Genomic DNA, 16,653 nt, shown 5'->3' on the forward strand with positions numbered 1-16,653 from the left:
GGGTTCCGTACCCAAAGGGTCAAACGGGACCCTATTGCTATTACTGAGACTCCGCTGTCCGTCCGTCCGTCCGTCACCAGGCTGTATCTCATGAACCGTGATAGCTAGCCTCTTGAAATTTCTAAAGATTATGTATTTCTGTTGCCGCTATAACAACAAATACTAAAAACAGAATAAAATAAATATTTCTTTCCAATCTCGAGGTCCTCATCCAATTACCGAAGTTAAGCAACGTCGGGCGGGGTCAGTACTTGGATGGGTGACCGTTTTTATATGTAGATAGTGGTACTGTGCGAGTCCGACTCGCACTTGGCTGGTTTTTAGGGTTCCGTAGCCACTACCTATTCACATTACCTGTTCACACATGTATCGTGTGCGGAGCCCAGGTTTCCAAAAGCTTTGACAAAAATGGGACAACGCGAGAAAGATGATGATCAGCTTGGGCAACAATGCTATTGTTGTCCGGCTGTTCTCTGGGCTCATTTCTCACTTAGGTAATCGATATCTATAGGATAACCTAAGGAAATATATAAAATATATAAAATTTTGTACTTTAGCGTGTAGCTGCGCTCTCTCGGAAAGGTTTCCGCGGAAGACCAGCGTCGAGATCCTTAGGTGGTATCTTGACATTAAGCTGAGTGGAGACCTTTTCAGTGACGCTTAATAATAAATTGATTCCGTCGTCTCATGTATTACCTAAACTTAAGCGTTTTCTGAATAAATTTCTTTTATTCTATTCTATTCTATTGAAATTCCTGAAATGTTAAGTTATGACTAATGATAATATGACTATCATTACATTATGACTTTCAATAATTATGTCATACAAAGGGATCCGTTTATCAAGTCTTTGGAAGAGTTTCGAAATGGTGTAATTATGGGAGGTCTACAGCTCACGGAGTATTCTACTGTAATGAAAATAGGGAACAATAATATTATTTAGAATAATATTATTTATATTGACTGGGATATGGTCCGTGATTACCTTTTGTTTTGTTTTCAAGCCTCCGATATTTCTACGCAGTTACATAATGCATCTTGTTCCGGTCAATATATATGTCTAATGCAACTAACCGTGAATCACTTAAAACTGTTATAAAATTATTTGTCATGCAATGGTGAATTAAAGTTTGTCCACGTGAAGTCAAAAGATCGTTTTGTACCCACAACCCAGGCCTTATTGAACTTACTGTAACTAAGTTCAAAATACTTAAAACGAAACGCATCAGAATAATGTAGGCAGTACAGTCTGGTCTGGTCTGGGCTTTGGTGGCTGAAGGTGTTCCAGCTTCGATCGCGCCACGTGCTTCTCAACTCTTTTGTGGTGCGCGTGCCGAGACCGCTGCAGGAGACCATCGAATGCGCCGACTTCTGGCCAAAAGGTGTATTTCGCCGGTTCCGGGGCAAACCGCCGAATCCGACACAAGAATAGACTATTCAACGGAGCCACGCCGTTTTGTCGCCTAAATAGTGTTTACTCGTAGTTTTAAGTTTATAAAATGCATATATATGTGAGTCTGTAAGGTATTGTAATATGGGCCTTGTTGCCTGATTGAAAATATTAAATAAATATTTATATAAAACTGGCCCACAAAAAGTAGTTAAAAATATAAATAACCACTAATCCTACTAAATAGGCTGAAGGCTCTTAAGAAAGCTGTTCAGTTGACAATTATTTGTCAGTTAATTATTAATTCACGAAACGATACGGTAGTCGCAGATAATTAACCAATCTTGAACCTTAATACAACCGCGTAAGGTCTAACGACAGTCACCTGTGTTGTTAGTATCAAGAAAGTGAATAAATTGAGTGCCCAGTAATTATGACAGAGTGTAGCTTGAAACAGCAGGGCCGCTTGGGTGACAGAATACAGTGCTTTGGTTTCATTGCACCTTAATATCATAATGCCATTGTCTTTATACAGTGTGTCCCTAGCCATTGGACAAAGCCGAAATGTACATATGCATTAGGGTATTTAGAACCAGTGTACAAAGTATCATAATAACCGGTGTAGCGCTTTCGAAGAAATTAACAAATTACCGTTTTTTACTTTGGAGCAGCATGTATGTGTTAGTAACTCCTAAGGTAATATCCTCAAAGAATAGTATGGAACCTTCTTCGACCTTTTTGATTATCTTTTTTATTTATGACACTAATAAGCTTATGACTTTTGAAAAATGTCATCATTATCAAATATTTCGAACAAATTGTCAAAAGCACTGCCAAAGATTAACACAGTGTGTTTCTTTTTGTTGTCGATTATTGCAAATAACTCTTGTTCAAAAAAATTTTTTTTTTACCTTTTGTTCTAATTAAAAAAAAAATTAACATCAGAGCATTCCTGAGAAGTAACCCTACGTGGGATTTCAGGGTTTGTCCAATGGCTGAGGTCACCCTGTATATTATATATTCCGAATTTCAAAACAATTTAGTCTCAAAATGCCTAAATGTCAATTTTTTTCCTTCTTTAAATGGCCAAATTTCATAATGACTTTTATTCATATCATCCAACTCTCAAAATATCTACTTAAATGTCATAAAGTATGTTTCATCAAATGCCGAATTTTCGATGGGGCTTCTTTTTTTAATATATTCTGTTTATCTATGTCTTAAGTACTTTTCTTAACCTTTGTCGTATTAACAATTATTTGATATTTAACAATCTGTTGGAATGAAAGACGACAAAATTGCATAAAATATCACTCCATAATTTAGGCAAGTAATTTGATATTTAGGTATATGATACCACGTCGATAATTAACAAAAAAAATAAACATTCTGAGATTGACGTATTTTGACCCTGTTCCGTTTTGAAATCGAGTAATTTTGGTACATAGGTAAAATTAAATTAAGGTGCAATGGAACCAAAGCAATAAAGTGTGTCCTTAGCCATTGGACAAACCTTGTAATCCACGTAGGGTTACTTCTCAGGAATGCTCTAATGTTAATATTTTTTTAATTAGAACAAAACATTTAAAAAGAAAAACAAGTTTTTTCCAATAATCGACAATAAAAAGAAACACTGTATTAATTCATCAGTGTTTTTGATAAATTGTTCAAAAATATTTGGCAATGATGACATTTCCCAAAAGTCACAATCTTTGACGAAATTTTCTTGTCCTTATGGCAAGCGACAAAGTGGGACGTTTTGTCGGCCGCGGTCATATATATATATATATATCTATATAATTGTTGTAGACGCACTAGCTGTGACAAGACTTTATTCGTCTTTAGGTTTTCATTTAGTCCACTTACAATGGATATTTTGTAAAGGAAAAAAAATCCTCACATTGTTTTGAATCTATAATAAAGTTAAATGTGCACCCACTGTTTTCATTGTTACTTAGTGTATTAGTAAACACTTTAGCAAAATAAAGCGCATATAACTCAAGGCCGGCACCTGCGCCGTATTTATGCACGTAGCCGCCCACCGACCCCTAACGACGCTCGTAGGGTTAATTATTAAACGGTTTTTATGTGGAGATGGAAAGGGTTAAGTGAGTTTTAATATACATTTTTTTTTATTACTCATGATCTGAAATTGGGTAGTTGTTGCTCTAAAATGTGAGCAGAAAATGATACGTTTCTGCAGTAGAGCATTTTGGTTTCCTAGTACGACTTTTCGTTATCGATAAGGATCAATGTTTATTAAAATTAATGTTAAATGGGTTTGTTGGAAAATTTCCATTCTAATATTTAACTCCCCATTCCAGAAATCACGGTACATATACCTTAATTGTTAATTAAAAGTAACATCAAGAAATACTATGAAAGTTTATACGTTTATATTTTATTAAAACAACGTACCATGAAAAATCAATAAAAAAATATGATCGAATAGATGGCAATATACGTTTGGCTTATACCCGAGTAGATGGCGGTATCGTTTTAATTTTAACACATATCAGTGAAAGGACATGGGCCAAACAGCCATATATCATTCTAAGCCCCACTTGCACCAACCCACTAACCCGGGGTTAACTGGTTAAACCGTTAACCCATTATCAAATTGTACTGGTAACCATGGGTATAGTCGTTCGATTTGAAGGTGGCCCCGAGTGGTTTATCGTTTGTCAATTGTTAAGTAAAACAGCGCGTGCCACTACCTGCAAAAAAGGGTCGTATAATTCTAATTGGCCCCTGAGCGCGGGCTAGTCCAACGCTCAAAAACCAGTGTAGGTGCGCTCTCCGATAACGCGCCTTTGTTCCGCATCTCCAGGACACATTTTAGACTGGTTCTGTAGCGTTCGACTCGCCGGCAATCAGTAACCGTAGAGGGACCACACAAAAAATCGCAAATTATTTTTACAATTGTTCATTTTGAATCTTATTTTAATTGCCTTAGGAGTTGTAATTAATTGAATTACCGGACCATTTTTATGCAGGTAGTATAGCACGTGCGGTTTTACTTAACAATAGACAAAGGATTAGCCGCTCGGGGCCAGCTACAAATCAAACTACTATAACTCCAGGTTTAACCGGTTAACCCCGGGTTAGTGGAATCGTCCAAGTGACCCTGAGTTGTAGTCTTGTATCGAAAGATGGCAGTAAGTTTAGTTGACTACAAAATTTACTTTGACGATACGCCTCGATAGAGCCTGTGCGGAAAGAGAAAAGTCGCAGAATGTATGTAACGACTCTTCTCTTTCCGCACAGAATGACAAATGAATGATGAATGATATGAATTGATATGTAAACTGTATTGTATGTTTATAAATAAAAAACTGAACTGAACTGAACAGACTACTCAATTCTCTTTGCTTCAAACCAAATGCATTCGTCAAAGCGATGTGCTCATAACAACTGACAGTAAATAACTTTGTCCGCAGGATGCAGATTATGCTGAATACATGTCACCCGATTTGTCAAGCATTCTTGATCCTATCAAGGTTAACGAGGGCTACAGCAGCAATAATTTGAGAGGTTAGTACTAATGAGACACCCATGTTATCTATGAATTAATCAATGACATTCATTTATACTAGAAAACATTTCCATGTAAGATTGAAACTAATAACCAGAGCCCGGAATTTTAGGGGCAAAACAAAAGACTGTCGTAGCTAGTGTTCGAAACATTCTTTCATCGATATCGATAGATGGGTAAGAAAAAACGGTCCAACAAATAAATATTTAATCTAAAAAAATAAACTAATACTGTAAGCGACCTTGACAAATATTGACAAATACGATTAAATAAATACATCTTTAAAAAATGACGTGAGTTGTGTATAAAATTGCAGTTTCTTCTTCGAAATCCACGTCAGTACACATAACATTTTTTTGGTTTGTGATAGTGATGGGAGTAGATAGTCAATTAGTAATTAATTTCTCAAAATACTCTGGGAGTAGACAGTTTCGTTTATCACTATGAAGCCATTTAAGTATACTAAATGATCGTTCAACTTCACTTGACGTCAAGGAAGCAAATTTATAAAATTCATTGTAATTGGTATGATGTTCAGATTAGGTAAGATTTTCAAATATTTTTCGTAAATTTTCATAATCATTACTTCCTTCTATTACACAACTACCGATATCGATAAATTAATAAAATATTAGTAAATTCAAGCGTACCTATACATAATTTTAATCAAACTTTTAAATTAAATTAAAAACACGTCAAGTAAGGACCTGCGTCTCAGCTCACCCGGACTCCGCCATGACAGGCTTATGGCAGGTCCTTCAGCGCTCTTGCAGCGGGCTGGCGTCCCATTTTCTAGCACCTATACTTGTATCTAAGCATGCCGCGAATGCAGAGACAGTGGCTCGATTCCAGCCCTGGGCACTGAAGGCCTTGGTAACTTTCCTTATATAAGATTTATTTCAATTTGTAATTCTGTTTTGTTCCAGATTTTTACAGGAAACTGTTAAAAACCGACATACAAATCAAGAATCTCAAGAAAGGCTTCGCAAATACCAAGCGAGGCAACATCGATTTCACTGACCCCAACGCAAGACTGAAGAGATCCCTTAAAATTTTCGCAGGCCCTAAAAGACATACTGAGACCCTTTCAAATAAAGGAAATGTTAATAAATACTATGGACTGAGTGATGATTTGAAAATTGCGAAGGATATTTTAAAGAATAAAGAAGATTCTGCAGTTGGATCTAATGATTTGGAGAAAGAAAAAGTAAGTTATAAAGAACTAGATACTCTATTATAAAGACGAAAGTAAATCTATCTGTAACCTGTTAACACTCAAAGAATAGGTGCTCTTATCGCTATAAAGCGATCTCTTCCAGACAACCCTTGGGTAGCAAAAAATAAAGAACTTATATCAAAAGTCTATAGATAGTGCAAGGAGCTAAAAATGGAGATTATAATCACACAGCACATAGTTTAATACAAATACATACAAATAAATAAAATAAAATTTTATGTATTTACAATGTAGAGACAGATAATAAAGATTCAGCTGGCTTTTAAAAATATGAAGAGATATGTAGCAAGTTTTATTGCTATTGGCAAATCATTCCATAACCGAATAGACGGGAAGGTAAAGGAGTTGTTATGCAATTTAGAAGAACGGTAGATAATTTGAGGCCCGGGAAAGGATAAACGGAAGTTTTTATCAATCATCATCATTTTCCACGCAGACAAAGCTTGTATAGACATAACACAAAAAGGACGTTTGATTTGCTTTAAATGATTATTCCTTTAAGTGAGCGTAGTTAGCGAAAGAAAGATATACAGTATAAACCCTATATAGCGACACTCAAGGGATCGGATATACACCGTGTTTTTATTGAATTTCGTTAACTTCGGGGTATCGGTAAGTACGTTTAAGGAAACTAAATGGCATAGTAATTTTTTTTTTTTTTTACTATTTTTATTTTTATAAAAGTAACTAAATGTTGCATATAGCGTTGTTGTAACACGGGCATTACATTTAACTCAACCAAACAATTGAAAACTGTGACATATCAATGTCATTTCGAACGTCGATCGTCCGAGATAGTACTTACGTTTAGTAGCAAATGTATGAACTCGCACTAAACACTAATCAATAAGTAAACAGGCCCTAAGGCAAGTGTACACGCTCGTAAGGGCCTTATAAGGTAAAAATTAATGATTGATTATAGAATCACGGTGTCTTTGAGAAAGTTACTTAATTTAAGCTCAGGAATGCACCCTCGAAATTAACGCAAATAAAAAAAAACACGGTGTATTGACGCGATATAGAGAAATTAATATTTATGTAAAGCACTTATAGCTAACAAATGTTGACGTAACAGGGAGTCAATCGTTATAACGAGTGACGTTATATGAAGTTTACACTGTTTTGTAGACAGCTTGATAATATTAGTATGGAAGGCACCAAAAATTGTCTGTAAAAAAAAAAAACATGAATGGCGCTACCTAGAATATTTGAAAAAAAATCAGTCAAAAATCCGTCAGTTACGGCTAGGTTCTTAGCTACTCTAGCGTTACTCTGGAGACTTGAAACTATTATTTATAGCTGATAGCTGGACACTTTTGCAGCAGTTCTACCTATGGAGATTGTATTTGTTAATTGTTACCTCCACCTTCCTTAATTATTAGCATTTATATTTAAACTGTATGCACTCGTGTTTCTAAAATGTACGTTATGACAGATTGTTAAACAATCCTGTTGGCTGTAAGATAAAATTTTAGCAATCAGACATCCTCTAATGTACTTTAAGTTTCAATTATTTCAGACATTAATGTAATGTTACTTTCTTTAATTAAAACGTACGAAAACTATTTTTTGTATAGTATTAATGCTTGCTAAATAAATATTAAAATATGCCTATAATTAATGTAATAAAACGCAAAATTACTATTATTTATTTACTATTTGGCTTGCCCGGTGCCAAATACGAGTATATTGGTAACGCGTATACTTAAGGATAATATTTTATTTTGAACTGACTTCAATTTCATAGAAGGAGGTTCTGTATTCGGTTGTGGCATTTTTTATTATTTAAGTCTTTTTATATATTTTTGTAAACAGTTTTTATTGATTTAATATAAAATTTAACAGACCCTTATTAAGGAAGAAAAACTTCAACATGAATATAACGACAAAGATGAAGAACACCGAACGTTTCAAGCTGAAGATTTGAAGCCAGCGAAGAATAACATGAAACCCTATAACAAGTATACGCAATGGCTGGAGACGATATTTGGCAGGTATGGTTTTATATATTAGTACGGTGTGTGTTGTTAAGAAAAGTTAATCACTATCAATTTTGTGGTAGTAACTAAGCAGTAGACGGTCAGGGCAGCCTCGTACCATTTGGAGGCGATCAGTTGAGAAGGAGGCTGACTCAACTGGACTCGGCTGGAAAGAGCTGGATGTAGCCGCTTAGGATCGCGCCAAATGGAAAATTCTTCTGCGAGCCCTATGTCCCTACTGAGGGATAACAGGATTACATCATCATCAATTAAGCATTATCTTGGCATTTTCAGATTTTTACAATCTTTTTATAATGTTCGTATGTAACTATGTATGTAAAATGTAAGATGGCATACACTCATATACGCATTTTCGACCGTTTGTTGTTATTGTAAACTGGGTCATAATACATAACATTGAGCTGATTTGGTGAAGGAGACGAAAATTTCCCATTAGAATTCGGATATAAAACACAGCAACCACATTGAATTTCGGCTTAATATGGCGGCCTTGTTTGTGTATCATAAGGATCCTGACCGAAATTGTAGTCAATTTTTTTGCATTTTGTTTCTAGAACGCTTTTTTCTGCTTAATACAGCATAACCGGATGTTTGAACCAACGGTTATTGACCACCACACACAAATTAAAGTTTGAAATAGCTATAATGAGAAGTGAAAGTAAAATATGTTTTTTTTTATAACATTAATATTTTCATATATTTTTTTAGAGAATCATCAGCTACACAGCATCGTCGATTGCTCCAACATGATGATGATGATGACGGTGACCAAGGTGCAACTGAAGATTATGAAGAACAAACCAAAGAGCCTTGGGAAAGAGAAAAAAGGACAGCCGACCTCAAGTCATTGGTCAGTTAGTAACAAAAACTGATTATGTAAGATGTATACTCTAAGACAAAATCGTGCTTTGACTTTGACAGCTGATGTAGATGATGCTGCACCGCTTGGTACATTAGGCGGTAACTCTGGTTGTCAACTGTTGATAATTCAGTGACCACAAAAAATATTGCACAGTTCCTTCTAATCTCGTTCTCCTTTAATTATTCTTACTCCCTTATTCATAATATAATAAAACTTTACAAACCTCAATTTATGTTTTATCCCTTTCTTACAAATACATAAGTCAAACTTCAACTTCAACTTCAAAATTACAGATAAGATATAAGAATATATATAATATAATAAATAATACTGTGCAGGATTAATTATTCTAGGAGATATACGTGAAAACAGAAAGAAATTTCGTCCCCGAAGCAAATCATCCGACATCGAAAATATCGAAAATCTCTAATTTCAAACCATCAACACCACCCCTCTATAATGATGAAATCAACTTCTTAATTGATGCAGCTATGAAAATGAAATCAGGTAAGATAGATAACATGGAGCATAAAGAAAGTAATCGAAACTTTAAAGAAAATAAAGAAGATTTGAAAGGCAATGTTAATTATAATGAATTAGTAGCACTTGCTCAAGCCTACAGCGACTATGGTGTACTGGATAGTAAGAAAGAGATATTTCAAAACAATATGGCACCAGGGAATACCAATTCAATGCGGTCGGATAAATCACACAAAACAGTAGAATGGTTCAACAATATTATAAAAGAAGAATGTATACGTGTGTAAGTATTTTGACAAGATGTTTCTTTTTTTAAGATTATCCACATGGGCAAAGAATAAAGTTAAAATCTAACGGCGAATCAATAACGGAAAAAGATAGCTTTTTAAAGAGGCTCGGTCTGAAGATGTTTTCGAAAAATGTTCGTCCTGAAATAAAGAACATCGAAACTACAAAAACATCTAACACTATAGACGAAATCCCTAACTCAACGTTCAAGATTGAAACTACTACTTCTCGGATTAAATCTACCCCGAAAATGACTCAAAAACATAAAGAACGTAATTTCATATTTTCTGGTCATAGACGATCATTAAAATCTATAGAAATTGGTGAATCAAATGATGAAATCGCACCTTCTACCAGTGATATTAAAGCGTATGTTAACAATACAGCTCAACTACAATATAATGAAGAGAAAAACATAAAATATATAAGTGATACAATAGAAAGCAAATATGAACCTAATAATGCGACCAATAAAACAAATAATAAAACTATTGTATCTATTGCTCGTGAACAAGAAGATTTTAAGGTTAATGAAGGTACATACAAACATAACAACAGTACATGGGGGCTGGGCGAGATATTTAGTATGCTTGCAGACCTCTGCATGTTTTTGGCTGGTTTCGATGTAAATCAAGAAGATAATGGTTACAGGTAAAGTAAAAGGATTTATAAAAGTAATCAATGGCATAGATATCCCTGCTAAAATTTTTTTTTAGCCCCGACGTAAAATACTCTTTGTATATGTGTGAACCGTAACGCGTGAACCGATTTAGACGCGGTTTTTAATTGATTTAAAAGCAAGCTTTCAAGCGGTGGTTCTTAAACACGCTTTATCTAAATCGGTGTAATCTGTTTGTGTATTAGTTTTTTATTTTAAATTTAATGCAATGTCTTTGTCCTTAGGTTTCTTTATGATTTCGTGACAATGCTAAATCCGAACTACTTGCGAAAAAACAAGACTTTGTCAGAAAAAGTTATTAATGATACAAGACATGTGGAAGCTTCAATTGGCTCAGAGAGAGTTGAGAATATAGGCCACAGATCTAGAGTGTTACTATCTTTCGAAGAACCAGCAGAAAATGTCACATCAATGACCTCTGAAAAAGATGTGAATGAATCGTACGTAGTTACAAGTAAGAAATGAAGTATGAGAAGTAATATAATCGGGCAAACTTGCCTATTGTTAGTAAAAAAAGCATGTTTCATAATTTGTAAGGTACATTGAGATAATTTCGAAGGCAGGGTATTTTTTAATGGCAAATACCTATCTATAAAACTAGAAGCAACACACTACTGTAACGCGTAGAGTCTGTTTGGGCTCCATACATTCCACGACTTTTCTGTTTCCGTACAGACTCTACGCGTTGCAGTAGTGTAAGCAAGATGCCGATGTATTGGCCTCCATACATTCCACAACTCTTATCTTTCCGCACAGACTCTACGAAGATATCTTGCTAACTGTTGCAACAGTAAAAAACGCTTCTAATTTAGTACATATTTGCCATTTACAAAATTACCCCGCTTTCGAAGTTATTCTAATTGCATGCCAATTTTTTTTTTATTTGCCGCTTTTTTCTACTAACAGTATCGTTTTCGATCTTAGGGCCGGTTGCACCAAACTATCTGTCACCGTAAAAGAATTCAATTTATTATATGGGAAGTTTCATAGTTCACGGCCGATTGCCGTTGATCAGTCTGTCAAGTGTGAATGGTGCAATTGGCTCTTAATCTTTCGAACGCTTTATGTCATAAACACAAACATCACTCAAACGCCAAGATCCCGGGCGCAATGGCGCTAATGTAAACCTTACTCGAAAGTGTGAAGGTTACTGTCACAGCGTCCGCCATAACACCTATAGTTGTACTTGGCGCTGCGGGCACGACAAGTCGCTGGCCCAATATAACAATTCAATTCAATTCAATATTTTTAATTCGAATAATACAATCCATATTAGTGTTAGTACATAGCACAGCAAAACTTATAAATCTATGTTAGTGACACCTATAACAACAAACAAAAATAAAAATAATAATAAACATTAATTAAAAGCGGCGCGGTGCGGCGAGCGGCGGCGCGTGGAGCCGTACCCAGCGCGCGAACAAAGGCGAGTCCCAGCGCTGCGCCAGCACGCTTAGAATACTGTTTGGGCTACTGCGAAGACGGTTTAGTAATGACGCACACCGCTTTCTAACTATTGCGTCGAAACTATCAGTGTGCGCCTCAGCAAACATAGTTGACGCACTGCAGTAACGCGGCAGCCCAAACAGCACTCTAAACGCGTTATTGTATTGCACGCGCAGTGCGTTGTATGCCCGCTGCGTGAAATTGACCCACAGATTGCACGTGTAGAATGTTTGGCAGTATGCTTTAAAAAGCGTTAACTTCACTTCAGTACTACAACGAGCAAATCTGCGGGCCAGCATGTTACTACGAACACACAACGCCCTGCGCTCCCTCTCCATGTCATCATTATCTGACATGTTTTCTGTTACCCAGTGGCCAAGGTACTTCTATGTTACAATTTGACTTCATATCACTATGACAATGTTCAAAATGTTCAAATCGTAGTACAATAAAAGTAGAACATAGAGCCCTGTAATATTGGGCCAGCGAAGTTACGACGCCTTTAGGTGTTCTTGGCGTTCAAAACGTTAATGAATCAGATACTTGGACGTAGTTAAAGGAAAAGGATCCAATCCACAAAAATACCAAAACATGAGTTAAGTATACCAAGCAGGCCTTTAATGTGTATATTTTCATTCAGCAAAAAAGCAGTGAGCTCACATAGCGTTTTCATATTTTAATCGACATCGGATACCATCCCCCATGTATGAAAGATTAAAAATGATATTCACCAATAAGTATTCAATACTCTTGGTACCTTGTTGTAAAATTAGGTTAGTGACAGGACTGGTTTATATAAATTTCAACAAGAAAAATCCAAACTGCTTGGAATCTTTTTGAGAAAATGCAATGAATACTTTTCGTCCTAAATATATATCAACAAAACTGATCCAACCCATTTGGATCGTTTTTGAGAAACTAATTTGACGATGTGTAAATACTTTAGCTAAACAACAAAAACGATTCAGCAAACTTGGATCACATTTGTGGAATTCTTGTTATTCCAGCATTGGTGTATCAGTAAACAACAAAAACGATTCATGTTAAATATATTAACTTTAGGCTGACTTTTTAAATTTAAACAACTTTATACTTAACCTAAAAGGCAGTTTTACTGCTATGATAGGCTAATTTTGAATTTTTTACTATATATGTCGACTTGGATCGTAATTCATAAACAAACTAAATAGATGAGGAAAAATAACAGAAATCATTCAAACTGTTTGAATCATTTTTGCAGGTTTAAATTAACTTGTTCTTATATTCAGCGTCAAAAATCAAAGTCGATTTAAGTTAATTGGATCTTTTTTGATAATTTACTCCAGGTATAGTTTCATAGTGGCAAATTAATCAACGGAAAAGATCCAGTTTACATGAATACGTTATAGGGATTTTTTTATATTTAAAATGGCAATACAATGCTAAATTTTAATAACGATCCATGTTAATTATATTGTTCATAAAAAAAATTGCTTTTAGTATTAATTTCGTTTATACGTTGTTGGTATTAATAATGTTATAGTAATTATAATTTTGAAACTTTACCTATCATTTTTGTAACTAAAAAAACTGATTTTGCTATTGCGTCATGCTGTGCATTGTCGCGAAAGACAGGCCTGTGGATTTGTAACGACAAAAATGGTGAGTAAAAGCTATTTTGGTTGAGTCCATCAAAACTTCTTCCGACTTATAAGATTAATTATTAAAGTTCTGTTCTAATATGTGTATGTTATTATTTAGCTGAGAATAGCGATCCTAAATTTTTTGCAAGGAAGGCATGGCGGGACCTTGCTCAGCACAGGGGGGATTGGAAAGCTAGAGGGGAGGCCTTTGCCCAGCAGTGGGACACACAAATAGGCTACTAAAAAAACCGATTAGTGATTATAAGAGGCTTTTATTATCGTTAAACAGAAGTGATCTCAATTTTGTTAACACTCAATACTTTGATAAGCTATTACATTGTTTTTTTAATAAAGTTTTTTTATCTTTTCTTGGTGATTTTTTCGTTTTTTTTTCCAATTTATTGGGATGGATCCTTATTGCCTATTTAAAATGAAAAAGGTTACATGGAAAAAGTATTTTCTCAAAATGGATCCAACCCCACATTTAGTTAAATATCTCAAGAAATACGACATTAAACTAAATCGTTTATGTACAGAATCTTAAAACACATCAAAACTCATGTTTCATCCAAATAAGTATTATGGGAAAAGTGAATCAGTGATGAGGAATACCATTTCTAACTTTAAACCTCCATAACTTTTGCTCATCTCGCTGTGGATTGAATCCTTTTCCTTTAACTACGTCCACTTAAGAGTTTCTGGACTATGTTCACACTGCCCCACTACGCAAACCGGAGTAAACGTTTTTAAAACCATTTCGTGTTTCATAGATTTTCATCACACTCGAAAAAGATCTTATTTCATGCAGGTGTGCTGAAGGACAAAGGCCTATTTGGTTAACGCGGGAGTTATGGATTGTGGAAAAATAAGCTATAGCTCCCTGGAGTTAAGCTTTTTTTGTTATGTCACTTATTCATACAAACCAAGTAGCATAAATGAGTTTTACTTTTAAAATACTGACGTTTATAATTTAATATTTTTGTTTATGATTAAAATTATTTAATTTGATCAATTTAACAGCCGCTTCAAACATTTTTATATAATTTTCAATCGTGGCTGAATGCCGAATAGGGAGCGTGCATGAACTGTAGGAGGCAGCACAGGAGCCGTCAGATTTTTGGCGCGAGGCGTAAATGTGATGTTTATTGTTCCGATGTAGCCCACAAGATGGCAGAACCTACTATGCACAAGAAAACACGTGACGTGTAAATGTATAATGTTTATGGTTCCGATTCAGGCCACAAGATGGCAGACCCTCCAACGCGCACAGTCCCTATAGGTCTGTGCATTCGATGCCTAACCTGCCAAGAAATTACAAAATGGCGGACGAATGTTTCATATGTCACCGTATTTAAGAATTATTTCGCTTAAAATTTAGGTTTTTTCTTTGCAAGTGTGATAAAAAACATTGTGTGTAACTCCGGGGGTAAGAATATTGCAAACTCGTGTCTTTAATTCCCTCCAGCCTGCGGCTGCGGCATCCATATCCAAAATTACACTTACCCCTCTCGTTGCACAATGTACTATTGCATAAGACTAAACACAAAGAATATTAAAATTCAAGGGACTTACAGCATTAAGGGCATTGATAATGTTAGAATATTAACAGTTTACGATTGGCACGTTGGCTACGCGTCCTATACAAATAACGCCTGTCTATTTTCCTTCGTTTTCATTTAGATTAACATGGCCAACATACAATTGTAATTCGATTACAAAAACTCTTTTATTTTAGTGAATCTATTCATCCAGGTCCCATTTTTCTTCATTTTCTGGAATTCATAAGGTATGTAGAATGAATTAGGCGCTAATGAAGTATTTTAAATATATCATCATAAAGCTTTATTCATCCTTTTCATAAAAATATACAATACTCTTATTCATATATAAACACTTCAGTCTCACGAGCGATAAACAACACGTCAGTCGTACGCTCGTTAAGTGTCAAAAACTCGTGGGAAATACGGGGTTTGGCCATCACGCAGTGCTCGGGTCCTCGGGAAACATAGGGTGCTGATATTTTGGCCTTGGGAGACAACGGCAAAATTAGTTTTCGGGTCGTGGGATCAGACAGGTTAAAACCTACAATTAGTCAGGTTCATTGTTGCCCATGCCCACCATGCCAAAATGTGACATTATCTATGAAAAGGGACCTTATTGTCGGTGGCGCTTACGTCATTATCAACGATGCTCCCATATTATAAACAACGCCGCGCTACGAAGTAAGGCGTAAACCCCATCGACAATAAGGTCCCTTTTAATAGATAATGTCACAAATAACCTTGTTTTGGTATGTTATCAGGAATATTATCACTTTTTTTTATTTCATCACATTGCGTATTGCGTATACAGCGTGTATTAGATACGACGACATATTCCACGGGGAACAATCACAATGAAACATATAAAATTTAATGCGAGACTAACCAATTGTTTATGCAGTGTTATTATTTGCTCTTATTTCTTTTTAATGACTGGTTTTAGCGATTTACTTATTTTAACACCATATTCGAGACCTTGAATCTAAATCGATTTAGTTTGTCTAATTCAGTGTTGCCAGAATATTACTCGAATTCATTATGAGCTCGATAAAAATAACTCGCAAACATGTTTTGTCAGTATCAGTAGAATAAAAAACTATACTCATCCCTCTTTTATGAGGTTATAATACATGCAGAAGAAAAAGACGTCATGATTCTGACTGCCGTTGCTCTACTGACTAGCAACTCATGACAAACTACAGTGTAGTTTTAACCACCAGCCGTACTCTGAGTAGTGACTTTATAGGTCATACTGAACATAGATTTAAAAAGCATAGATTACTAGTCCGTACATCCTTAGTGAAGCCACTTCAGCTGCGACATTATGTCGCACTCGTTCGAACGGCCCTCGCAGTACTCAAGGTCGAGTCGGTTTGCGTACACCTCCCGGTTGTAAATTAAATAATTTTTAAGAAAAAAAACCGACTTCAATGAGGGAGACCGGTGAAAGAACTATTATTGTTGATTTTAGATTTCATACAATGAAATTAAAAAGACAACGTCCTACGCCTAATTATGTAGAAAAGGAGGTAACATGTTTTTTTTTGCCACTGCACCCACCTTGACACATTTC

The 16,653-nt window shown here is 35.4% G+C and overlaps 2 protein-coding genes across 4 annotated transcripts in view; both read left to right on the forward strand.

Moving 5' to 3' along the window:
- Positions 1-6,411, forward strand: part of LOC133531899 (uncharacterized) — a 57,038-nt gene extending 50,627 nt beyond the window's left edge. For all 3 annotated transcript variants that reach the window (XM_061870310.1, XM_061870311.1, XM_061870312.1), the window contains 2 exons: positions 4,831-4,924; positions 5,852-6,411. In XM_061870310.1, coding sequence (XP_061726294.1) covers positions 4,831-4,924; positions 5,852-6,165 — 408 coding nt within the window. In that variant the 3' untranslated portion in view covers positions 6,166-6,411. The remainder of the gene's footprint in view (positions 1-4,830; positions 4,925-5,851) is intronic.
- Positions 6,412-7,938: 1,527 nt separating this feature from the next.
- LOC133532190 (uncharacterized) lies at positions 7,939-11,148 on the forward strand. Its single transcript, XM_061870739.1, has 5 exons — positions 7,939-8,156; positions 8,871-9,012; positions 9,378-9,531; positions 9,822-10,443; positions 10,696-11,148. Exons 1-5 carry the CDS (start codon positions 8,107-8,109, stop codon positions 10,934-10,936), a joined length of 1,209 nt encoding a protein of 402 aa, XP_061726723.1. The 5' UTR covers positions 7,939-8,106; the 3' UTR covers positions 10,937-11,148.
- The last annotated feature ends 5,505 nt before the right edge of the window (positions 11,149-16,653 follow it).

Source organism: Cydia pomonella, chromosome 26 (assembly GCF_033807575.1).
Source record: "Cydia pomonella isolate Wapato2018A chromosome 26, ilCydPomo1, whole genome shotgun sequence".
NCBI lineage: Eukaryota > Metazoa > Arthropoda > Insecta > Lepidoptera > Tortricidae > Cydia > Cydia pomonella.